At 37.0% G+C, this 27,103-nt stretch overlaps 1 protein-coding gene across 1 annotated transcript; it reads right to left on the bottom strand.

Annotated features, from left to right (window-relative positions):
* Nucleotides 1-3,420: 3,420 nt before the first annotated feature.
* On the bottom strand, nt 3,421-26,795 carry LOC123393638 (UDP-glucuronosyltransferase 2B31-like). Its single transcript, XM_045086257.1, has 6 exons — nt 26,043-26,795; nt 20,463-20,611; nt 18,667-18,798; nt 15,688-15,775; nt 7,982-8,201; nt 3,421-4,005 (listed from the first exon to the last, which is right to left on the bottom strand). Exons 1-6 carry the CDS (start codon nt 26,764-26,766, stop codon nt 3,726-3,728), a joined length of 1,593 nt encoding a protein of 530 aa, XP_044942192.1. The 5' UTR covers nt 26,767-26,795; the 3' UTR covers nt 3,421-3,725.
* Between the last annotated feature and the right edge of the window lie 308 nt (nt 26,796-27,103).

Below are 27,103 nucleotides of genomic sequence, written 5' to 3'. Positions count from 1 at the left end.
ATTATTAACCCTCATAATTCTGGGTGTCAACTGGGCTCAGGCAGTAGTTTCGCTGCATTGATTCTTGGGTTTCTCAGTGGGTTACAGTTATATAATGGCTGGGATATAATCATCCAAAGGATCTTCATTCACACATCTAGTTATAATTAGGGAATACTCAAGTTGCTGCTATCTGCAGTCAGGTTTTAAAATTACCATAAAATAATCTTTTATTAACACATAATGTGTTATTGTTTCAGGGGTACAAATCTGTGATTCATAAGTCTAACAGAAGTCACAGCACCCATCATAGCACATACCCTCCCCAATGTCCATCACTCTATAATCTTTTGGAAGCCAGCCAGCAGAGGTCACTAAGCTATTGTAAAATTCATGAAATATTGACATTAAAAATATAGTAAAATCGTTAAGAATTGTGCATTTAGGTCTTCACATGTATTGAAATTTTTAATAAACATTCTAACATATTTATTACTAGATATTTTAGATGAAAGATTTCCTAAACATGGAAAAGGGGCCCAAGTTTGTAACAATAGATGGTATATCAGATTTTGGTCAATTCCAGTATTCTGACTGACATTACTGACCTGATAGCACAATAGCAAAATCTTGGAACTTGTAATATTGAAATCATATGTTTATTTCATTAGCAGATTTTTTTATCCAGTATAATTAATACATGAAAACCATGTTGTGAAATGTCAAAAGATGAAGACATGTATAAATGTCTATATTACCATCATTTGTTGTTCTGAGTGTTCTTTCAGAATGTTTCTTTTGTGTTTGTACAAATTTATGTGTGTTTTATTTTATTTCCAAAAGAGAGTATAATGCTTGTATTTTTTTCTGGAACTTGTTCATTTAGCAATGTGATGTGGGAAACATACAACAATATTGCCTGTAACAAAATCTTCTGTGTAATTATTGTATACATTATGTCTTTCATTAGAGGTATGTTTGATAGATATTTAGGTACTTCTGGGAATATGCTGTGCATAAACACGTGCATGTGTATTTCTACATGTCTGATTCCTAGAGGTAGAAATCCATGATTAAACAGTATGTTTAAATTTTATTTGAGGGTGCCTGGGTGGCTCAGTGCATTTAGCCTCTGCCTTCGGCTGTGGATGTGATCTTGGGTTCCTGGGATCGAGCCCCACATTGGGCTCTCTGCTCAGTGGGGATACTGCTTCCTTTTCTCTCTCTGCCTGCTGCTCTGCCCACTTGTGATCTCTCTCTCTATCAAATAAATAAATAAAATCTTAAAAAAATTTATTTGAAAGACTCATTCTGCATTATACTTAATAAAAACCATTTTCTCATATTCTTTTTTTTTTTAGCAGAACGGAATTGCCTTAATTTGATTAAATATTTATCTACAGTAAGTCAATAACAGGGAATATTGGTGAAACATGTAAAGGTTTTCACTGAGATTGTGAAGGAGATTAGAATGGTCACTATTCCTCCTCAATTCAGTATTGTATTTGGGGTTATGGACATAAAATAAATTGTTATATGTGTTCAACATAATATGGACCCTGAAGCTAATTTAAAAAAAAAATCTACCATTTATAAGAGAAATTGCCAGAATATAAAGGTGGTTTCCTTAGCTTGCTAAGTAGTAATTATCTCACTCTGGCATTAAATAAGAATATTTACTGTAATGACCACTTCACAGATAAGTAAAACAATTTACATTTTAAACACTTACTTCTGTAGGATATATTCTACCATTTGAAGTAGAAATGAAAGCCAAAGAATGTCTTAGTAGACAACATGCTGACCTTAAGTATTTGTTAGCTAAGGCTCAGGAGCCATAGAGAGCTTCACAGTGTGCCACTCCCTGCAAGCCACATGTGGGGTTGTGGCTTTGCATCTCAATACAGCAGCAGTGGCCTCTGAAGGCAGCAGAGAAGAACAGGCTGCCATGTCAAGAGAGGCCCAGGCCTGCGGTTATCCATGCCCCCTTTCAGAGCTTGCAGACAGCAAGGATCTCAGTAATGGCACCAGGTACTCAGACATTTATCTGCACGGCTGGTCACCAGTCTCTGCTGGGGTGCTCAGCGGAATACGAAGCTGTGGCAAGGCCCACTGAAGGAGTGTTGGGCTGTGATTGGACCCTCTAAGCTCAGGGCAGTGGCCTACAGCAGCGTCCATGTGGCTAGCACACAGGAAATGTACACCAGGTAGTGAATGTGCCATTGTTTGTGCAATGAGCCACATGTCCCAGTTGCACTAGAAATAGTGGCTAGTGCCATGTAGGGCATGTACGCCTTTGGGTGAACTGAGGCACACAGCCAGGCTGGGGTTGTAAAGACTGGGTTGGCCGAGGGCTGCCAGCCATGCAGCACTTGGTGGGCCAGGCTGTTCATTCTCGCTATGTCGTAGTCCACAGGGTCCAGGGGGCCTGGGCTGGGTTGCCGAGAACCGGAACAGGTCTGGGGGCAGCCAACTCCATGACAGCCCACTACTAGCACGGAGGCTACCTCCAGGTGCCACTGCTGGACATGCCCAGCTGAGGCAGCACCTTGTTGTGGGCTTTGGAGCCCCATCCTTCTGGGCCACAAGAACCAGTCATCAGACTCTGGCCACCAGCCTCTGCTTCAGGGGATCAGGTGCTCCTCCTAATGGGCCTCTTTGGCCTACAAGGTGATGACTCCCTCCCTGATAGGCATGGCAGCCCCTTCCCTCTCAATGGGAGAGAGTGAAAGTTCAGTAAGTTCCTTTAGGGAGCGTGTCCTCTATATCCAACCTGTAAGTGAGACTTTACTGCCATTATCAAAGGGTAGAATGAGCGTGGAATCCACCAGGTGAATCTTTTTAAAGGACTGTGAGGTAAAGAGAATAAGCTAATGAAACAAAGTCTGTCATATATAGCTCAGTTTTAGTTTTGTTTTTTTAAGATTTTACTTATTTTGGAGAGAGAGTACCCCGGAGCAGGAGGAGTGAGAAGCTGAGTTCGATAATCTTCAGCAGACTAGTTGCTGAGCCCAGAGCCCAACTCTGGGACTTGATCTCTTGATCTTACTGCCATGAGATCCTAACCTTTGCTGAAACCGAGAGTCAGAAGCTTAACCAGTTGAACAGCACAGTTTTATAATAGCCAAGGGGTAGCTGATAGACTTCTAAATTCACCTACGTTCTGCTGGAAAGTGACAAGCTGGATGAAACCCAAGAACTTGCCCTGTTCTTAGGTAAGGAGTGACGCTGAGGCTGGATCTTACTCTGGAGAATCAGTGGTCTCCCAAAATGAAATAAACAAATAAATCATTTTGCACAATTTTAACTACCTGTCGTATCTGTAGCAAAGGACAAAACTACAAAATTCTGGTTCCAATTTAAGTTAACATATACTGAGTATTTGCACAATAATAAAGATATTGTGTATAGTTTTCATAAGCTTGTGTCCATACCCAATACTTGAAACACAGTTAAGATCAATAACTTTTGGAGGGAGATGACTTTTGATTTAGAATAATAAGTTTCAATAAATACCCATACAGTTTTATTTTTCTTTTATTTATTTTTTTCCAGTTTTCCTTTTGGCATGACGTTTCTAACTCTTAAATAGGCTGTAAATCCCTTCGAAACAGATTTCATTCTGAGAAGCTAAGTGGTGAAAGATTTTGTCACAGGAGGAAGAAACCTTCTCTCACGGCTTCTTGCTGGAATAAACTGGATGCGTCCCATTTGTGAGGCATACCAGCTTGAGGCCCCTGATGTAACTACTCCTTTTTTTCCTTCTTCCCTGTTTTTGCAAACTTCCGGTAACAGAACAGACAACACTGTGTGGTGACAAATATAGCAGCTGCCACACAGGCCAGCAGGAACCCAATCACATCCAGAGAGTGGTACTGGAACCAGGTGAGGTCATGGGAGGCCGGCCTCAGGTGTTTGGCTCCTTTGTGGCGCATGACAAACTCTATCCAGAAGACAGCTCGATCTAAGGGCTTTATAGGCTGGTCGTGGTGAATCCTTGATAATCTCATAGCGTTCTCTTTGTATCTAAACAGAAACATAAAGATACCGACATTGAAAGGAAGCTCATTTGCCTAATCGTATAATTCCCATGAAAGGTTTTTGAAAAGGGCCATACAAATGCTTCAAAATATATGTCATAGAGTTACAGAAGCAGTATGTTTTTTTATTTGGATCCGCACTGGAGATTTGGCATTTAAATTGGAATTTTCCCATCCCCAACTATTCTGAGAAGTGAAAATGGAAGTGCAGTGAGGATAGTTTGATCTTTTCTAACAGAGGAAATGCTATAGGCCCTGGTAACAGCTGTAGGTGAGATGGTGGGAATGCACTTGTAGAATGACCTCATGAAGCAGCAAAGGGAATGTGCCATGGTAAATAAAATGCCACCTCACTGGTCCCTGTGTCTCCACTCTTCTACCCTCTACTCTTTATTTTCCATCATGTAGCCAGTCTGATTTTTGAAACTGATATCAGATCACGGCACTTCCCTGCTCAAAATTTCCATCTGGCTTCTCATTACCTTTAGAATAAAATCCAGCCATGGAATTTGGACTATAGGATCTTACAGATACAGCCCCCTGGCAACCTCTCCTCCTGTCACTTTGTCCCATGTACACTCTGTTGTAGGCATAAAGGCCTGCTAGGAGTTCACTAAAGTTGCCAAACATGTCCAAACATAAGCACCTTTGCACTTTCTGTCCCCTCTGTCTCTCTGCTGGACACTTTTCCCTGCAAAACTCCAAAGCTGCTTCTACATCTTGATAGATGACCAGCTCTGTGTTCCATCTCGGGCTTTTTCTGGATCACACTATCAAAGCACCCTTAGACATTTGCGATGTGTGTGTGCTACTCTTTGAAACCTAGGATTTTAAATATATTTTCCATAATAATATTTAAATATAGAGCATAAGAAAAATGCACCTTGTCTTAACTGAACAGTTCATAAATTCAAAATTTGCTAGAATATTATTGTGAAGTGGATGTAATTATACACCTACTGCTTAGATATTGATATAGGGTATCGCATGCTACCCAGAAGGATCCCATCTTCCCTGACCCTTTTAGTCATCATAGATTATTTTTCTTATTTATGTATCAGTATAATAAGATAGCACTCATTTCCTTTGTCTTTTGTCTAACAGTTGTCGGTTAATTTAGAATAATTCTATTATTCCATTGTCTGTATTGTACATTGTGTACATTGTAGTATACCATTGTTTGGCAATACCACAGAGTATTTCTTCATTTAACGATCTGTGGACATTTGTGTTAATTTTTTAGCCATTACTACTAAAGCTGTTATAAAAATCTTGTGTATTTCTTTAGATTTGCATGTTTATACAGTTTTGTTTGTATATAATGTGAACATGGAATTGCTGAGAAGAAGGCTATTTAGGGTTGTGATTTCTTTACTGACTGAATTATGTAGAAGTATATTACTTAATTTCCAAAATTTAGACATGTTTCTGTTATCTTTCTTTTTAACATTTTCTAAGTGAATTCCAATAAGGCTGGACAATATACTGTTGATGATTTATATTTTTCAAATTTACTCTTGGTGTATAGCCCAGCATACGGTTAATTCCAATATCTATTCCATTCTTGATATATATGTATTATCTGTTGTTTTATATATTATGATGTATATGTATGTGGGATAGGTTATATTTCAAATTGAATCCTTTAAACATTTAGGAATTTAGTAATTTCATTATCTTCTCCGTCCATCCATCCTTTCTTTTTTTTTTCTTCTTTTTCTATGTTATTTAGAAAGATGTTTGAAAACTCAATATTATGACTGTAGAGTTGAGTATTTGTTTGTTCTTTTGTCTACATCAGCTGCATTTTGATATTTTCGTAGTAGGTGTCACCAGTTACTAATTTGTGTTGTTTTGACAGATCAGTCTATGTATCGTTATGAAATATGTATCTTTATTTTTGTTAGCGATTCTGGAGTACTGTGTCTGATAGTCGCATAGGCACATATTTCTAAGTGGTTACTGCTAAAATAGATCATTTTCTACATTTGTACTTAAAATCCTCTTCTACATTTCCATTTGAACACATCTTATAAACAGTATATAGTTTTTAAAATGCATCCTGACAATATTTATCTTTAAATTATATAATCTGTTTAAGTTTAATGTAAGTGCTGGCATATTGATATTTTTTACCTGCTGTCTTATTTTCTATTTTCTGTTCTATTTTTCCAACATGCCATCTATTTCTTTTTCTTTCTTATCTATTTAAAGTATTTTATTAATTATTGTTCTACCATTTTCTTCTTGATAATACATTTTTCGGTATTTCATTAGATGATACCCTCCTAATATAATACTAATACCAGTAGTAGTAACAAATACTGAATTCATGGTTATTGTGCTAGGCACTACAAATTCCCACACATTATTTTCCTGTGTAATATAGATAATTTCTTTGTCTTTTCAACTTTAAAAAATTTTTGCTTCAAAGGACACAATCAAGAAAGTTAAAAATCAAGTCATCCAGAGGGGAAGAAAACATTAACAAATCATATATATGTTAATGTGTTATATTCATAAAACACAACAAATTTTTTAAAAAGGTGAGACAAATAATGAAATTTAAAAATTACCAAAGAATTGGAATAGACATTTCTCTAAAGAGGACACATGGATGGCAATAGGTATATGAAAAGATGCTTAATAACTTAGGCTATAAGGGAAATGCTAATTAAAAGCACAAGGAGAGACCACTTCACACTCACTGGGATGTCTGTAATAAAACAGATGGTAGGGGCACCTGGGTGGCTCAGTGGGTTAAGCCTCTGCCTTCAGTTCAGGTCATGATCTTGTGGTTCTGGGATCGAGCCCCACATCAGGCTCCCTGCTCAGTGGGGAGCCTGCTTCCCCCTCTCTCTCTGCCTGCCTCTCTGCCTACTTGTGATCTCTGTCAAATAAATGAATAAAAAATATAAAAAAAAAAAAACCAAAACAGATGATAGCAAGTGTTGGTAATGATGTGGAGAAATTGGATCTCCCCTACTCAGCTGGTGGAAATGTAAAATGGTGCATCTCATTTGGATGTCAATTTGGCAGTTCTTCACAGAGTTAACATATAACCAGCAATTCTACTCCTAGAATTTCCAAAAGTTCCCTTCATTTCAAAAAGAAGTGACAAATTTTGTTTACACAATACCATATGTAGGAATATTTATAATTCTTAAATGTGGAAATAATCAAAATGTTCATGAACTGATGAATAAATAGATTGTAGTATATTCATACCATCGAATATTATTCAGTAATGCAAAACTACCACATCAGTGAAACTCAAAAACCGCCAAGTGAAAAAAGCTACATTCAAAAGGCCATAAGTTGTATGATTCCATTTGTATGAAATATCCAGAATTCAGCAATTAGTAGAGCCACAAAGTAGATTGTTTACTTAAGGCAAGAGGAATGGGAAATGACTTCTAAGTCATTTTTTGGGTTAATGAAAATGTCCCAAACTTAGATTATAGTCATGGCTTCATAATTCTGTAACATACTCCATATGTATATACTCTAAATATTATGGTACATACATCACATATTATAAATATATATTAAAATAAAAATCATAATTAATTCTTGGGCAAAAAGTTTTATAGTTTTGGAATTTTCAGTGCTGAATTGAAAGTTATTTTACATAACTGAAAAGTCTTCATTCTTTCATTCCAGAAATTCTATCATATTTTTTAAAATGTGTCCTTACAATTCCATATATACAATTCCATATATACAATTCCATATAACTTTTGCATTTGCTCATATAGAAAATTGTGGCAGCCCATTAATTCAATGGGGTTAAAAAGCAACTTTGCAATAAATGTCTGGTTGAAAATAAAGGTAAGTTTAAGATAAGTTATACATATTAATATTTCAAAATTAGTTTCTTAAATATAGAATGAAATGCATAATCATCATTGATAGAAGAACCTATGTATAAATACTATTAATGAAAAAAATATAATACTCACGAAGGGTTATTAATGACCATCCTCAATGCATTGAGCAAATCTGTACTAGACAGTGTGTGGAAATCCAGAATGACAGCTGCTCCCTTGGCCTTCATGTGAGCAAGGTTATCAGGTTGATCCGCAAACAAGGGAATGCCCACCATTGGAATCCCATGGTGGATCGCCTCATAGATGCCATTGGTTCCACCATGAGTTACAAAGGCTTTGGTTTTTGGATGACCTAGGGTTGGACGAATCTCAGCACATTAGTAATTATAATTCTTAGGAAAAAAAGGAGAGGTTAGCAACATAAGGCACATAGTACAATACATATGAAATAGCATTAAAACGTCTTTTAGATCTCAGAGCAAGAAGAGCAAAAATCTGCTGGAGAAGTCAGTGAAAATTGGTGTGGCAGTTGTAACTTGAAAAATGGTTACAAGATGGCTGAACAGACAGATTGAAAGGGAAAATTCTGGATAAAGAAGAGCATGTGCAAAAAGAAAAAAAAAGAAAAGAAAAGAAAAGGAGGTGGCATATTAGAACATATTCTCTTAAACAGTAAAGCCACTGAATTTAACATGTAGAGTGTCAAGGCAACAGGAAGTCTGATAGTGGTGGTTCAAATCAGGGGAAAGAAAGACGGCACTTTATCATGAAATATGTTATGACTTCATGAAAAAGATTATGGTGTTTTCCTGGAGAAAGTGTAGAGTTACTGGGAATAATTTTTCATTAGCACTGAATAGTCATGCAGAATGAGAAAAGATAGGAATTAAGTGGGAGAATCAGGAGACGAAGTGATGATCCATTTCATTATTAAAAATTTATTGGGAGAGGCAAGATGGTGGAAGAGTAAGGGACCTTATTTCATCTTGTCCCTGAATTTAGTCAGATAACTATCAAACCATTCTGACCACCTATGAATTCAACTTGAGATGTAAGAAAAGAACTGCTGAAATTCTACAAGTAGAAAAGTGGGCACTTTTTGCAAGGTGGGAGGTGCAGCAAAATGAATCTGAGGGTATATTCGGAAGATAGATGGTAGGGGGAGGGAGCATCCACAAGCTGGCTACCAGAAAGTGATTTAGCCCTGGAGGGCAAATTCAGACTCTTCAGAAGTCTGTTCCAGGGAGAGATGTCCCTTCCTGAAAGGTGCCCAGGTGGCAAAGTGGGGCAGAATCCTAGGTGGGACAGTATGGTCTCAGGATCCCTGGGGTCACAGAAAGAATAGGGGTGCGTGGGCTGCAGAATTCCCAATCCATTAGAGGAGAGAAACCAGTTATGTTCAGTGAGACAGAGAGGGGGCTCTCAGCTCAGTTTGCCATAAACTGCAAACTGCACCATGATCAGGTGACCATTCTCTGTGTGGGGGGCCTCCAAAGGGCAGAAATGTGGTGACCCTTCACCTTCTCCTGGGTGGATCAGCATGTGTGCACACCACACGGGTCTGCAGTTTGGCACACACAGAACTGAAAAAACTGCTTATCCCTGAAGTTTTGCTGAAGAGAAGGGGCTGTGATCTTTCAGCTCCAGGGCTGGAGACTGGCATGCAGCCATTTTTATTTTCATCCTCCAAATAGGGAGAGAGGGTCTTCAGTGAACAAAAGCCACATAGAGCAATCAGAAAGCTTATACTGAGCCCAGCCCCTGGCAAGGTGTTGTGCAAATCTGCCCAGGCAAAGACACTTGAGAATCAGTGCAGCTGGCCCTTCTCCTGGAAGACCAGCAAAACCAACAGGGAACACCCAGTTTTTGGAGCACAGAGGACTATAAAACTCCAGCACTGGGAGAAAATAGTATGTAGAATTCAGTTTTTCTCAAGAGTCATTTAACTTTCAGTTTAAAATCTCTTGTTCTTTTTGACTTTTTTTTTTTTCAATTGGTTTCTTATTTTATTTTATTTTTTAAACATATTGTTTATATGTGTGAGAGCGAGAGAACCATCAGGGGGGAATCACAGAGGGATAGAAAGAGAGAATCAATTTCCATGCTGAGGAGGGAACCAGATGCAGGACTCGATCTCAAAACCTGGAGATCATGTTCTGAGCCAAAGGCAATAGCTTAAGTGGCTGAGCCACCCAGGCACACCAACTGGTTTCTATTTTACCAATTGTTTTTAACTATTTTTTAACATTCATTTTTAAATTTACATTTTATAGATTTATTCTTCATTTTTGGCTTCCTCTCACTGTTTCAATTATATTTTTGTGTTTATGTGAGTTTTGCTTTCTTTACAATTTTGGGATTTAGTGTCTTCTAACGGACCAAAATACACCTAGGATCAAGTGGATCACCATGTTTTGTCCACCTGCGAGATTATAATCTCTCTCTCCACTATCTTTTTTTTTCTTTGTCTTTTTTAGTTTCTGACCTCTTTGGATTTGTATAGTGTGTGTTGCATTTGATTTGTGGTTGATATATATTTTTTTATTTTGTTGTCTCATTCTTCCATTCTTCTTTGGTTAAAATGCCTAGAAGGTGGAAATCACAACAACAACAAAAAAGAACCATAGGTGATACTCTCTGCCACAGATATAATCAAAATGGATATAAGTAAAATGCCAGAGCTGGAATTCAGGGTAATGATTATAAGCTTACTAAGTGGGCTTAAAAAAAAGCACAAAACATACTAGAAAATCTCTTAGTGTAGAAATAAAATCCAATCAGACAAATTAAAAAATACTTTAACTGGGATGCTATCTAAAACGGATGCTCTTCCAGATAAGGTAAATGAGGCAGAAGAAAGAGTCAGTGACATAGAAGGCAAGATAATGGAAAGGAAGGAAGGAAGCCATAGAAAGCAAGAAAAACAACTAATGGACCCAAAAGGTAAGGGGGGGGGATTTGATAAATGAGTGATTCCATGAACAAAATAATATTAGAGTTTTTGGGGTCCCAGAGGAAGAGGAAGAGAGGTCCATGAGGCATATTTGAGCAAATCATAGCTGAGAATTTTCCCTACTCTAGGGAAGGAAATAGGCATTCAAGTCCAGGAGACACAGAGAACCGCCCTGGAAATCAATAAAAATAGGTCAACACCTTGACACATAATAATGAAACTTGCAAATCTCAGCCAGACAAAAAGAAAATCCTGAAAGCAGCCTGGGACAAGAGGTCCATAACCTACAAAGGTAGAGACATTAGATTTGCAGCAGACGTAACCAAGAGACCTGGCAAACCAGAAAAGACTGACAGGATATATTTAGAGTGATAAGAAAAATAGGAACCAAAAATAGTTTATCCAGCAAGGCTGTCATTCAGAATAGGAGAGAGAAAAGGCTTTCAGGACAAACAGAAACTCAAAGAATTTTTGATCACTAAACCAGCTCTGAAAGTAATATTAAAGGAGATTCTTTAAGTGAAGAGAGAGTCCAAAAGTAACATAGACCAGAAAGGAACAGAGACAACCTATAGAATCAGTGACTTTACAGGAATACAATAGCATGAAATTCATATCTTTCAATAGTTACTCTGAATGAAATAGGCTAAATGGACTAACTGAAAGACACAGGGTATCAGATTACATTAAAAAAGCAAGACACATCAATATGCTGTCTGTAAGAGACATATTTTAGACTCAAGGCATCTCAGGATTGAAAGTGAGGGGGTGGAAAACAATTTTCATTCTAATGGGCATCAAAAGAAAGCTGGGGTGGCAATACTAATGTCAGAAAAATCAGATTTTAAACCAAAGACTGTAGAAAGGATGAAGAGAGACATTGTATCATAATTAAAGGGTCTATCCAACAAGAAGATCTAACAATTATAAATATGTATGCTTCTAACTTGGAAGCAAAGATTTATATAAATATATTAATAACCAAATTAAAGTAACACACTGATAATTATACAATAATAGGGAATTTCAATATCCCACTCATTCTAATGGACATCTAAGTGAAGATCAACAAGGAAACAGGGCTACGGATGACACAGTGGATGAGATAGACTTCAAAGATATATACAAAACATTCCATCTAAAGCAACAGCATACACATTCTTCTCAAGTGCACGTGGAACATTCTCCAGAATAAATCACATACTGGGCACAAATTGTTTTTCAACCCATAACAAAGGATTGGAATTGTCCCCAGCATATTTTCAGAGCATAATGCTTTGAACTTGAACTCAATTACAAGAGGATATTTGGAAGGAACTCAAACATTTGAAGGTAAAAGAGCATCCTCCTAAAGAATGAATGGGTCAACCAGGAAATTAAAAAAGAATTTAAAAGCTTCATGGAAACCAATGAAAATGAAAATACAGCTGTTCAAAACCTCTAGGATGCAGCAGAGGCGGTCCTAAGAGGGAAGTACATAGCAATGCAAGCCTTTTTCAAAAAAAATTAGAAAGGTCCCCAATACACAAGCTAACTTTAAAACTAAAGGAGCTGGAGTAAGAACAGCAAATAAAACTTACACCAAGCTGAAGAAAAAATAATTAGGGCACATATCAATGTAATAGAAACTAAAAGTGTAGAGCAGATCAATAAAGCTAGAAGCTTGTTCTTTCAAAGAGCTAATTACATCAAAAAATCCCTAGCCAGATTATCAAAAAGAAAAGAGAAAGGACCCAAATTAATAAAATCATGAATGAAAGAGGAGAGATCATGCTCAACACTGAGGAATTCAAATAATTTTACGTACATGTTATGGGCAACTATATGACAATAAAATAGGCAATCTGGAGGAAATGGATGCATTTCTGGAAATGTATAAATTACTAAAACTGAAACAAGAATAAATAGAAAATGTGAACACACTGATAACCAGGAAGGAATTTGAAGTAGTAAGAAAAAATCTCCCAGCCAAATAGAGACAAGAGCTGGTGGCTTCCCACAGGAATTCTACCAAACACTTAAAGGAGAAATAATACCTCTTCTTCTGAAGCTGTTTCAAAAAATATAAATGGAAGGAAAACTTCTGAACTCATTTTATGAGGCCAGCATTACCTTGCTCTCCAAACCAAAGGCCCCACCAAAAGGGAAAATTACAGGGCAATACCCGTGATGAACATGGAAGCAAAATTTCTCACCAAGAGATTAGCCAATAAGATCCAACAGTGCATTAAGAAGATTACTCACCACAATGATGTGAGACTTATTTCTGGGCTGCAAGGGTGGTTCTGCACTCACAAATCAATCAATGTAATACATCACATTAATAAAAGAAACATCAAGAAACATATATGTCCTTCTCTATTGATGCAGAAAAACATTTGACAAAACACAGTATGTTATGTTTCTTGATTAAAACTCTCCACAGTGAAGGCATAGAGGGAAACTATCTCAATATCATAAAAGCCATCTATGAAAAGCCCACTGTGAATATCATTCTCAATGGGGGCAAAACAGAACTTTTCCTCTAAGGTCAGGAATATGATAGGGATGCCCAATCACCATTTTTGTTCAACATAGAACTGGAAGTCCTAGCCTCAGCAGTCAGACAACAAAAAGAAATAAAATGCATTCAATATGGCAAAGAAGAAGTCAGACTCTCACTCTTTGCTGATGACATGATACCTTATGTGGAAAACCCCAAACACTTTACCCCCAAATTGATAGAACTTATACAGGAATTCAGCCACATGGCAGGAAATAAAATCAATGTACGGAGATCAGTTGCATTTCTATACACTAACAATGAGACAGAAGAAAGAGAAATTGCAACGTCAACATCCAAAAAACAAATAATCCACTCAAGAAATGGGCAGAAGACATGAATAGACATTTCTGCAAAGAAGACATGAAAATGGCCAATAGGCACATGAAAAAATGCTCAACATCCCTTGGCATTAGGGAAATATAAACCAAAACCACAGTGAGATACCATCTTATACCAGTCAGAATGGCTGAAATTAACAAGACAGGAGACAACAAATGTGGAGAGGATGTGGAGAAAGAGAAACCCTCTTACAATGTTGGTGGGAATGCAAGCTGGTGCAGTCACTCTGGAAAATATTATGGGGGTTCCTCAAGATGTTAAAAACCGATCTACCTTATAACCCAGCAATTGCACTTCTAGGTATTTACCTCAAAGATACAAATGTATTGACCTGAAGAAGAAGCACTGCTATAACCCCCAGTGTTTATAGCAGCAATGTTCACAATAGCCAACTTGTAGAAAGAGCTGAGATATCCAAGGACAGATGAGTGGATAAAGATAATGTGGTATATTTATGCAATAGAATATTACTTAGCCATCATAAAGGTTGAATACTAACCATTTACACTGACATGGATGGAACTGAAGAGTATTATGCTGAATGAAATAAGTCAGTCAGAGAAAGACAATAATCTTATGCTTTCACCCATATGTGGAATGTAAGAAACAGCACAGAGGATCATAGGGGAAGGAGGGAAAACCAAATGGAGAGAAATCATACAGGGAGACAAACCTATGGTTTGCTATAGTTTGCCCCTATAGAGAGCAAACCAAGGGTTGCTGGAGGGGAGGTGGATCGGAGATAGGTTAATTGGGTGATGGACGTTAGGGAGGGCACTTGATGTGATGAGCATGGGGTGTTATATGCAATTGATAAAATACTGAACAGTACAACTGATACAAATGATGCACTCTATGTTGGCTATTTGCATTTAAATTAAAAATTAGAAAATTACTTTGATAGGAATTGCATTAAATGTGTAGATTGCTTTAGGTAGCATAGACATTTTCACAATATTTATTCTTCCAATCCAGGAGCATGGAACATTTTTCCATTTCTTTGTGTCTTCCTCAATTTCTTTCATGAGTACTTTATAGTTTTCTGAGTATAGATTCTGTGTCTCTTTGGTTAGGTTTATTCCTAGGTATCTTATGGTTTTGGATGCAATTGTAAATGGGATTGACTCCTTAATATCTCTTTCTTCTGTCTTGCTGTTGGTGTAGAGAAATGCAACTGATTTCTGTGCATTGATTTTATATCCTGACACTTTACTGAATTCCTGTATAAGTTCTAGCAGTTTTGGAGTGGAGTCTTTTGGGTTTTCCACATATAGTATCATATCATCTGCGAAGAGTGATAATTTGACTTCTTCTTTGCCAATTTGGATGCCTTTAATTTCCTTTTGTTGTCTGATTGCTGAGGCTAGGACCTCTAGTACTATGTTGAATAGCAGTGGTGATAATGGACATCCCTGCCGTGTTCCTGACCTTAGCGGAAAAGCTTTCAGTTTTTCTCCATTGAGAATAATATTTGCGGTAGGTTTTTCATAGATGGCTTTGATGATATTGAGGTATATGCCCTCTATCCCTACACTTTGAAGAGTTTTGATGAGGAAGGGATGCTGTACTTTTGAGGGTTGGTGGGGGGAGGGGATTTGGGAGAAGGGGGTGGGATTATGGACATTGGGGAGGGTATGTGCTTACTGTGAAGTGTGTAAACCTGGTGATTCACACACCTGTACCCCTGGGGATAAAAATGTATGTTTATAAAAAATAAAAAATTAATAAAAAAAATGTAAATTAAAAAAAATTAGAAAATTACGCTTGAGAAGTAATTACACCTGAAATAAACATACTTTGATTCTGGTCATAAAGAACATGACTGTGTATAATAACATCCCATATGTGATTGTTTTCCCCCCTAGCACGGTAAAACAAATGTAATGAAGTTAAGTTTTGTTTAGAATTTTTCAATAATGAATGTTCAATCAATTTGCTTCTTCAGAACTCTTATCATTTTGTTTAGCATTGCATTTAACTCAAGGTTTTCCAGATTCTTACCAAGAATGTCATTCTGGGGGATCCAGTCATACAGCCGAGTATTTGGCCCTAACTTGTCTGGTTTCTTGCCAGCAAATCTCCATAGAACCTGTAAAAGAAAATCCCTTATTTCATGAGTTGAAACTTTGAAGTTATAGCATATTAGAATTATTTTATTGATTTTATTTATTTATTTGGCAGAGAAAGCTCACAAGTAGATAGAGAGGCAGAGAGAGAGAGGGGGGAAGCAGGCTCCCTGCTGAGCAGAGAGCCCAATGTGGGGCTTGATCCCAGGACCCTGGGATCATAACCTGAGCCAAAAGCAGAGGTTTTAACCCCTAAGCCACCCAGGTGCCCCAGCATATTAGAATTTTTTTCTTACGTTTTAAAAAAATTAATTTATTTTTTTCAGCGTAACAGTATTCATTGTTTTTGCACCACACCCAGTGCTCCATGCAATCCATGCCCTCCCTGATACCCACCACCTGGTTCCCCCATCCTCCTACCCCCACCCCTTTAAAGCCCTCAGATTGTTTTTCAGAGTCCATAGTCTCTCATGGTTCACCTCCCCTTCCAATTCCCCCCAACTCCCTTCTCTCCATCTCCCCTTGTCCTCCATGCTATTTGTTATGCTCCACAAGTAAGTGAAACCACATGATAATTGACTCTCTCTGCTTGACTGATTTCACTCAGCATCATCTCTTCCAGTCCCATCCATATTGCTACAAAAGTTGGGTATTCATCCTTTCTGATGGAGGCATAATACTCCATAGTGTATATGGACCACATCTTCCTTATCCATTCGTCCGTTGAAGAGCATCTTGTTTCTTTCCACAGTTTGGTGACTGTGGCCATTGCTGCTATAAACATTGGGGTACAGATGGCCCTTCTTTTCACTACATCTGTATCTTTGGGGTAAATACCCAGGAGTGCAATTGCAGGGTCATAGGGAAGCTCTATTTTTAATTTTAAGAAATTAAGAGATAATCTAGTTAGACCCCTTTCACTGAATGAAAAATAACAGGACAAATATATTAAAAATGAGACTACCAAAATGCTGGTATAATAAAATACCCACATTTTTTACTTATTTTTACATTCAATCAAGTATGAATGTAATCATGATGTTTTACACATGAAGATTAGACAAATGAGTTTAACAGTGACAAATATACATATTTAAGAAATTTTTAGGCAGTTATTATAATTCTAGTGCAAACAAATTGGAAATTACTAAGTCCTACACATTTGTTTTGTTTTATCTATTGTAACTGCTATCATCTTCCAATGTAATATTACCTATTTATTTCTTTTAAAGTGTTGCAGGAGGGAGTTCATGTATGTCTACTTGTTCCACATGTTATTTTATTAGAGTTTTACATCTTTTGATATACAAAAAAGCTAAGCATGTAATCTGTTGCTTGTGAGAAATAAATATTTCTGCTTACCAGTAATTTATTAATGTAAATAATTTCTCTTGTACCTATAATTTCTTTTACATCACTAATTATTAGACACTACTTCCAAGAAAAAGTTAAATTTTTACATGAATCCAGATTGTTATTACTATTTCTTTCTTTGGAAATTCTTTAAATGTTACAAAGAAGAGCCTGTTGGCGGGGCACCTGGGTGGCTCAGTGGGTTAAAGCCTTTGCCTTTGGCTTGGGTCATGATCCCAGGGTCCTAGAATGGAGCCCTGCATCTGGCTCTCTGCTCAGCAGGGAGCCTGCTTCCTCCTCTCTCTCTGCCTGCCTCTCTGCCTAATTGTGATCTCTCTCTTGGTCAAATAAATAAATAAAATCTTTAAAAAAAAAAGAAAAAAAAAAGCCTGTTGGAACTTCAGAAATAAAAGTGCAGCTGTTGAAAAACATCCAAAGCTGTGATGATGCTACATTTTATTTAACTGATTGTTAATACTTCAATGATGCACTACAAAACATTGATAGCATGGATTAATATGAGTTCTATACCCAAGCAATTTCCATTACCAATTCCCAGTACCAAAATAGATTTGTTTTAGAATTCCCCAGGAATCCACATAATCTGGATGATGGTTTACATTGGTTAACATATGCAAATAGTCAAGTAACTTTAGATATTAAGTGAACATTAGCATAAAGAGAAACGACATCAGTAAACCAAAAAGTAGTTCATAAATACCCAAATACTCCAGTTGTTTTCTATATATCGGAAAATAATTTACTACTATATTTTACAAAGAAAGAGGAATCCAAAACTTTCCCATCCTAAGCTTGTTTCTGGTTGGCTCCTTAATATATTTCCATTTCCTTCCTTAATCAGGTGAAGTTACTATTCTGGCAAGTTAAAGTCCTTTTGGAACCACTATTACTAAGCACAGGGTCACCTCGAAGGGGTGGACTCATCTCCTCCCTTTTCATTTATTTCACTCTTTTACTCTTAGCCGGGTCCACTCCATTCATTCATGTCAGTTTTTCTCTTTCCCTGAATCACTTAGGCTGGATGATTGCCAAAACATAGCTTGGTGTGCCCTGGGCATCCTTTCTCTGAAGAGCATACTGAGTTGGCTTTCCTCGAAAAGCTAGTGGAAGGAAAAGTAACCTGGATTATCCAGCAAGCATAAACTGCATGAAGCTTTTCAGACTTTTATAGTTCCTGGTTAACATAACTGTTGAAATTTAACTCCTTTCAGAGAACATCTATGAGTTTTTCAGTGCCCTTGGAAATCGTATAAGGAGAAGGAGTGACTGACAGGACAGAATTTGGTGATTTCTACATCTGCCCATGATACATTATAATAGCAAATGTTACATTGTATCTCCTAAATATATTCCTTCTAAATATCTTTCTTTCTGATCTCAATGTTAATACCAAAGTTATTGTCAAAACACGTTCTGTACTACTTTACCATCTGTCATGTATATTTTGCTCATATCTGAGATAAATTGGAGCTGTCATCATGGTTTCCATGTCATGAAGGAAAGGCAAGCAAACTCCTTACACAGTTTAACAGACTCTAACCTTTTGTGGAATCTGTGCAAGGGCTGATGCAATCACATTGGCTTTTTCCTCTGGCAGGTTAGTGATCATAGACCCTAGTGTAAACACCACAATACCATTTTCTCCAGAGCTCTGGACAAATTCTTCCATTTCCTGTGAAGAAAGAATTTGTTCCATTACAAAAGAGGAACACCACAGCAAACACTATTAAACAAATTTCTACAGGGGTGCCTGGGTGGCTCAGTCAGTTAAGTACCTGATTTAACCTCAGGTCATGATCTCAGGGTTGTAAGATTGAGCCCTGAGTCTGGCTCTACACTCAGTGGAGAATATGCTGGGTCTTCTGTCTCTCCCTCTTCTCCCCTCCCCTATCCCCCATCTCTCTCTCAAATAAATAAATCTTAAAAAAAAAAATATCTTCAAACAGCAAAAGAGAGATACCAAATAGTATCAGGAGTTTTACAGTAAAGTCTGTTCTTATCTTTAAATTGTGGTTAAATACACAAAAATTTGCCATTTTAACTATTCCTGGGCATGCAGTCAATAATGTCTATATTTACACTGCTGGGTAACAAATCACCAGAACTTTTTCATCTTGATAAACTGGAATTTTGTGCTCATTATATAACAATTCCTCATCTTTAGCAACCATCATTATACTTTGTATTTCTATAAATCTGACTAATCTGCATGCCTCGTATCAGTGGAATCATACCATATCCATCTTTTTGTGATTTCCCCCTTTCACTTTCTGTAACATCCTGAAGCTTTTCCACCTTAGAGTATGTGTTAGACGTCTCTTCTGTTTTGTGACTAATATTCCATAGTGTGTAAATACATTCTATTTATGGATTTATCTGTTCTAGACACTTGTGTTAGGCTGAATAGAACTTTTGTTAGTTTTACCTTAGGATTTTGACTTTGAGAAAGTTACCATACACATTTAAAACATTTTGCAATCAAAATTGGTATTAGGTTAACCCTCAAATAAGGTCTTAGTTTCATCTTATTACCAATAAAAACATGGACAACGAGATGTTGAAAAGACCATAAAATCATTTCGTAAGGGATACTTGTTTTTCTTATGTCTTAAAGGTACAATATCAACTTAAAACATATTATTTGATTGCTTTCCTTCATAAAGTATCATCTTATATATTAACAGAATTATTTTTCAATTTTATATTATGAATTTTTTCAGCTCTAAGTGGTTGAAATTATTTGGTTCTTATTAAATATGCAGAATTTGTGGTACTTATTATGTACAAAATGTAGTTTTTCCTGTGCTCATTTTCTCAGACAGCTATCATGTTGAGAACCATGTTCCCCCAATGATTCTTTTCTTTTTTTCAAATATTTTATTTATTTGTTTGTCGGAGGGAGAAAGCATAAGCAGACAGAGTGGCAGGCAGAGGCATAGGGAGAAGCAGACTCCTTTTTCTAAGCAAGGAGCCCAATGTGGGTGTCTATCCCAAGACCCTGGGATCATTACGTGAGCAGAAGGCAGCCCCTTATCTGACTGAGGCACCCAGGCATCCCTCCCTCAGTGATCTTTACTAAGATTTTGTCTAGCCTTGATATGTGGCAGAAAACACATACTCTCATCATTTAAGCAAACCCATTAATACTCTAAGATGTCAAGCCTTGGGATCTCAAATGAGGAATTGTGTAAATGTTGGAGTGACAGCAAGTGAACATTGGATTTGACTACAGATATTGTTGGGACACACAAATATTGTTGAGGAATGATATTTTTAAGTAGAATACTGGTTAAATGCTTCAGAGCAAATAAAACAAAAGAGACAGGAATCACTTACCTTAGGCAGGGGTTTGGCAGGTTTACAGTGGAGTCCTCCAACAAACTCAAAATTTGGTAGGAATGGGCGAGGAAATTCAATATCCCAGTAGGTTCGAATGAGCCATATTTGAGCCTTCCTCCCTAACTCAGATAATTTAGTGGGTCTTCCTGAATGGAAAAAAGACAAACATCACATTAGTAAAAGAAAGGAGAAAAACCATATGATCGTTTCTATATATTCAGGAAAAGCATTTGACAAGGATACACATCTATTCATGATAAAAACTCTCAACAAAATAAGGGCCTTATATGGAAAACCCACAGTGAACAGCATATTCAATGAGGAACAAGGGAGAGCTTTCCCCCCAAAATCAGGAAGAAGACAAGGATGTCCACTCTTATGACTTTTATTCCATTTAGTACTATATGTTCTGGCTATTGCAATCAGACAACAAAAAGAAAGGAAATCCATTCAAATTGGTAAGGAATAAGTAAAACTTTCACTATTTGCAGATGGCATGATATTATAGAAAACCCTAAAGAAAGAGTTAGTATCCAAAATATATAAAGAACTTACACAACTCAATACCCCAAAAACAAATAATTAAATTTAAAAAAATGGATAGAAGATGTGAACACACATTTCTCCAAAGAAGGCATACACTGGGCCAACAGACACATGAAAAGATGCTCAACACCACTCATCATCAGGGAAATGCAAATCAAAACTCCAATGAGATATCACCTCACATCTTTCAGAATGGCTAAAATCAAAGCCACAAGAAACAAGTGTGGAGGTTTCTCAAAAAGTTAAAAATAGAAGTACCTTATGATTCAGCAATTGCACTATTAGGTATTTACCCAAAGCATACAAAAATACTTATTCAAAGGGATACATGTACCCCAATGTTTACAGCAGCATTATTTACAGTAGCCAAATTATGGAAACAGCTTAAGTATTCATCAGCTGATCAATGGCTACAGAAGAAGTGGTATATTCATACAATGAATATTACCCAGCCATAAAAAAAGAATGAGTTCTTAAAACACCCAGCTGGCTCAGTTGGTTAAGCATCCAACTCTTGGTTTTGGCTCAGGTCCTGATCTAGTGGTTGTGGGATGGAGCCCCAAGTGGGGCTCTGTGCTCAGTGTGGAGTATACTTCAGATTCTCCCTCTCTCTTTCTTCCACTCTCTCTCTCTCTCAAGGAAAGAAATTAAATATTTTTTTAATAAATGAAATCTCACAATTTGCAGTGACATGGATGTAGCTAGAGACTAGTATGCTAAGTAAAATAAGTCAGTCAGAGAAAGACAAATACCATATGATTTCACTCATATGTGGAATTTAAGAAACCAAACAAAGGAGCATAAGACAAAGATAGAGACAAACCAAGGAAAAGACTCTCAACTGTAAAGAACAAAGTATTAAAAGGGGCAGTCGGTAAGTGGATGGTTTCAATAGATGATGAGGGATTAAGGAGGGCACTTCTGATGGGCACAGAGTGATGTCCAGAGTTGTTAAATAACTACATTGCACACCTGAGACTAATATAACATTTTCAGTTAACTATACTGGAATTAAAATTAGAACTTAATGAAAAGTAAAAGTAAATAAATAAGTAAAGAACCCTACAACAAGCAATAGGTAGAGGAAATGAGGTAATGATAATGGTAATGGTAGGTAATGTAATGTGAATATACTAGGGAATTTTCTGAAAGGAATTTGGAAAAATTTAGTCAAAAATGTTTAATAGTATTTGTAGTTTGATAATAGAACACATATATGTTACAAACATCTATAATGATGCAAATTTATATTTACATATTATGTATGTTGTTCATATGTATATATGAAAGACAAAGTGTAAGTCTGATTTCTAATATCACAGTAGTGCATTCACAATCATAAACAATTATTAAACCTAAGCCACTATCAAATTAAACATGCATTTATTTCCTTTGAAATGCTGCAAAAGTAACAGATGCAAATGTAAACAATTATTTGAGCTCCCCAATCAATTAAGCAATGGAAACATTCTTCCCCACTCAGTCTCGTTTCTATAATTTAGCAAGTTATTCCCTCGATCCTAGATTTTCCAAGAAAAAGGTTTTGAAAGTACAGCTTGACTCCTTGTACTTACCATTGCACTTGGTTCACATTAGGAGCATAATAATATTTGTGTATTAAATAATATTTGCAAATAACAGCTGGAATATTTTCATCAAGTATGGAAATAGATATGTGCACTATTAATTTTGACTCATTTTTCCTTTAATGGAGTAACATAGTTTTCAAAAAATGTGAACTATTAATGTGTATGTGCACCCTTCAACAAGATTTTAGGCCTTTAAAGCGTGATTTATAAGCCCTAATAAAACAATTTGTGATCATTAAAAACTTCTTATTCTAGGCTCCTGAGTCTGGGATAGAGCCAGTATTTGTTCCAGTTATGAAGGAATCTTTCAGGTAATATGAAAAAACATTTAAACTGCTAGAACTTATACAGGAATTCAGTGAAGTGTCAGGATATAAAATCAATGCACAGAAATCAGTTGCATTTCTCTACACCAACAGCAAGACAGAAAAAAGAGAAATTAAGGAGTCAATCCCATTTACAATTGCACCCAAAACCATAAGATACCTATTTTTAAATTAAAAAAGAGAAACAAGTGGAAATAATATCCTTAATACTCTATAGACAGTTGTACTGGAAAAATGTGACTCCTCAATTAACATCTCTGCTTTCATGAAGATAGTGAAATTTCTAATGTCTTTTTTTAAAATTACTTCTTAAGATTTTATTTATTTATTTATTTGACAGAGAGAGAAATAATAAGTAGGCAGAGAGGTAGGTCGAGGGAGGGGGAAGCAGGCTCCCCGCTAAGCAGAGAGCCCGATGCTGGGCTCGATCCCGGGATCCTGAGATCATGACCTGAGCCGAAGGCAGAGGCCTAACACACTGAGCCACCCAGGTGCCCCTCCAATGTATTTTTTAGAAAGATTTTATCTATTTGACAGAGAAAGAGAGAACATAAGCAGGGGAAGAGGCAGGCAGAGCAAGAGGGAGGAACAGGCTCCTTGCAGGGAAGAGATCCCAATTTGGGGCTCAATCACAGGATGCTGTGATCATGACCTGAGCTGAGGGCAGAAGCTTAAACAACTGAGCCATCCAGGCACCCTTCTAATGTCTTTTTTTAAAAAATGGGAAAAGTAAAGTAAAATGGATATGTAGGAAATAGGCATAGCAGAGAGGATTTTTAAGGCAGTGAAACTGCTTGATAAAGTAGTGGTATATAAATATCATTATAAATTTGCTAAAACCTATAGGTTGTACATCACCAAAGTGAACTCCACTGTAAATTATAGACTTTGGATGATAATAATGTGTCAATGTAGGTTCATCAATTTTAACAATTGTACCACTCTGGTGGGGGATGCTGATATTAGGGATTTTTATTTTTAAGATTATATTTATTTATTTGACAGATGACAGATAGAGATCACAAGAGTAGGCAGAGAGAGAGGAGGAAGCAGGCTCCCTGCTGAGCAGAAAGCCCAATGCGGGGCTCGATCCCAGGACCCTGGGATCATGACCGGAGCTGAAGGCAGAGGATTTAACCTACTGAGCTACCCAGGTGCCCCGATATTGGGGATCTTATGCATGTGTGGGACCAATGGTTATATGGGAAATCTCGACTCAATATGCTGTCATTATTCTATTATTCTCAAAATTATTCTAAAAAGTGAAGCATATCAAAGGTAATATTTTCAACCTGTATTTAATAAATAACAAAGGGAGCTTAAAACACTTTATCCAGAAAAATTTTTAAAAAATTTAAAGTATTACATAAACCAGTGGAACAGAGTAGAGAGCACAGATATGGACCCTCAACTCTATGGTCAATTAATCTTCGACAAAACAGGAAAAAATATACAGTGGAAAAAAGACAGTCTCTTCAAAAATGGTGCTGGGAAAACTGGGCAGCTATATGTAGAAGAACGAAACTCGACCATTCTCTTACACCATACACAAAGATAAACTCAAAATGGATAAAAGACATCAACATGAGACAGGAATCCATCAGAATCCTAGAGGAGAACATAGGCAGTAATCTCTTCGATATCAGCCACAGCAACTTCTTTCAAGATATGTCTCCAAAGGCAAAGGAAACAAAAGCGAAAATAAACTTTTGGGACTTCATCAAAATCAAAAGCTTCTGCACAGCAAAGGAAACAGTCAAAAAAACAAAGAGGCAACCCATGAAATGGGAGAAGATATTTGCAAATGACAGTAGAGACAAAAGGTTGATATCCAGGATCTATAAAGAACTCCTCAAACTGAACACACACAAAACAAGACAATCATATCAAAAAATAGGCAGAAGATATGGACTGTCGACATTTCTCCAATGAAGACATACAAATGGCTATCAGACACATGAAAAAATGTTCATCATCACTAGCCATCAGGGAGATTCAAATTAAAACCACATTGAGATACCACCTTACACCAGTTAGAATGGCCCAAATTAGCAAGACAGGAAACAACATGTGTTGGAGGGTATGTGGAGAAAGGGGAACCCTCTTCCACTGTTGGTGGGAATGCAAGTTGGTGCAGCCTCTTTGGAGAACAGTGTGGAGATTCCTCAAGAAATTAAAAATAGAACTTTCCTATGACCCTGCCATTGCACTCCTGGGTATTTACCCCAAAGATACAGATGTAGTGAAAAGAAGGGCTATCTGTACCCCAATGTTTATAGCAGCAATGGCCACAGTCGCCAAACTATGGAAAGAACCAAGATGTCCTTCAGCGGACGAATGGATAAGGAAGATGTGGTCCATATACACTATGGAGTATTATGCCTCCATCAGAAAGGACGAATACCCAACTTTTGTAGCAACATGGACGGGACTGGAAGAGATTATGCTGAGTGAAATCAGTCAAGCAGAGAGAGTTAATTATCATACAGTTTCACTTATTTGTGGAGCATAACAAATAGCTTGGAGGACATGGGGAATTAGAGAGGATAAGGGAGTTGGGGGAATTTGGAAGGGGAGGTGAATCATGAGAGACTATGGACTCGGAAAAACAATCTGTGGGGTTTGAAATGGCGGAGGGGGGGAGGTTGGGGTACCAGGCGGTGGGTATTATAGAGGGCCCGGACTGCATGGAGCACTGGGTGTGGTGAAAAAATAATGAATACTGTTATGCTGAAAATAAATAAATTTAATTAAAAAATTAATAAATAAATGAAAAGGGTGAAAAAACTCCAAAAAATTTAAAGTATTACAAATAAACACCAAATGAATAGATATTAGATATGTAGATAAATAGTAATTGCTTCATGAAACCCTTAGTGCTTTAATTTGTGGTTATTGAATTTCTGGAGTGTAATGTACTCAGTAATGGATGACATGGTTGGAACTGGTCCTGTCATATAAGTCTTTCCATAATAATTGTGAGACTGGGAGACCACTGTATATTATAATTTCGTCATTTCTCTTATGAAAGAGAAATTCCTTTGACTTCATACAAACTCATCTTCCTAGGCACTAGGAATTAAGACTTCATGCTACCAATTAGAAACATGACTTACCTAGAACTTCACTGTAAAACTGATCCCAACTCTTCTCATTAAGTGCTTGGAACCAAAAGTCAAAATAAAGCACATATATCATGTTTTTTACTCTCTCCATGAATGTCATTTGATCACTTAATTCTGAAAAAATAATAGGTACATAGGACGGAGGAAAAGAAAGTCCTCCAATTCTTTTTTCAGCTGCATAGCCAGGAGAGAAGCGAAGACTGTACACTAAAGGTATTTTAAGTAGCTCAGCCAGCAGCTCACCACAGGGTCCAACGGTGTCTGCAAGAATGACATCAAACCTCGATTCTTGTAGTTTGGTCATGAGCTTCCTGTTCAAAACTGCATCTTCACAGAGCTTTTGAAGACAGTCAGAAAATTTCCAAATTATTTCCTGCATTTGTGAAAAATATGTCCAAAATGTGTCTCTTGGCAAGTTATATATCCACATATCGAGCATTTTGTTGAAAAAATCCTTAAAATCATCTTTAAGTATGGATGTAGGGAAAATCTCATATTCGATAGCAGATGATTCATTTGGATTAACAAGAATGGAAGCTGAAGATGTCAGAACAGTCACTTTGTGACCTCTCTGGACAAGTTCATCGAGCATTGTCTTTATATTGATCCAGTGGCTGTATTCTGTGGGCCACACCAGCACCTTTCCACAACTCCCAGAGCTGAAGAAACAACTGAGCTGTAGCAGCAGCAGAACGGAAATCCACTGTGTAGACATCCTGGTGGAATGCAATGTTTCTTTGCAAATTCCAGTTTCCTTGTCCCATTGCTTGTATTTAGTCAAGCAGAAATCACTCAGTAAGTTAAAGTATAACTCTTACCTTTCAAAGTAAACAGATTATGTGAACAGTCAGATTATTTGGATGGCAAATGGAAAAAGGTAAAGGCAGATGATTTCATTTGTATACACATGTATTTAATATTTGTTGATGCTTATAAATTCTATCATCTAGCTAAGAGCCAATGACCTAACATGTGCAAGTCACCCATCTTTTGTAATATATTTTGGAAGAATGTTAGTGACAGTGGTGGCACTGTCTGTAGTCTCATTGACA

This window comes from Mustela putorius, unplaced genomic scaffold, assembly GCF_011764305.1.
Source record: "Mustela putorius furo isolate JIRA1106 unplaced genomic scaffold, ASM1176430v1.1 tig00000925_pilon_pilon_pilon, whole genome shotgun sequence".
In the NCBI taxonomy this organism is placed as follows: Eukaryota; Metazoa; Chordata; class Mammalia; order Carnivora; family Mustelidae; genus Mustela; species Mustela putorius.
Note: the sequence above shows the minus strand (reverse complement) of the source record. Positions and strands in the feature narration are given on the sequence as shown.

Coding starts and splice junctions, on each gene's coding strand:
- LOC123393638 (XM_045086257.1), bottom strand. CDS start 26,766: ATGTCTACACAGTGGATTTCCGTTCTGCTGCTGCTACAGCTCAGTTGT. Junction 18,799..20,462: donor CTGCCAAACCCCTGCCTAAG/GTAAGTGATTCC, acceptor CTTTCTTCACAG/GAAATGGAAGAATTTGTCCA. Junction 15,776..18,666: donor TTGCACAGATTCCACAAAAG/GTTAGAGTCTGT, acceptor TTTCTTTTACAG/GTTCTATGGAGATTTGCTGG.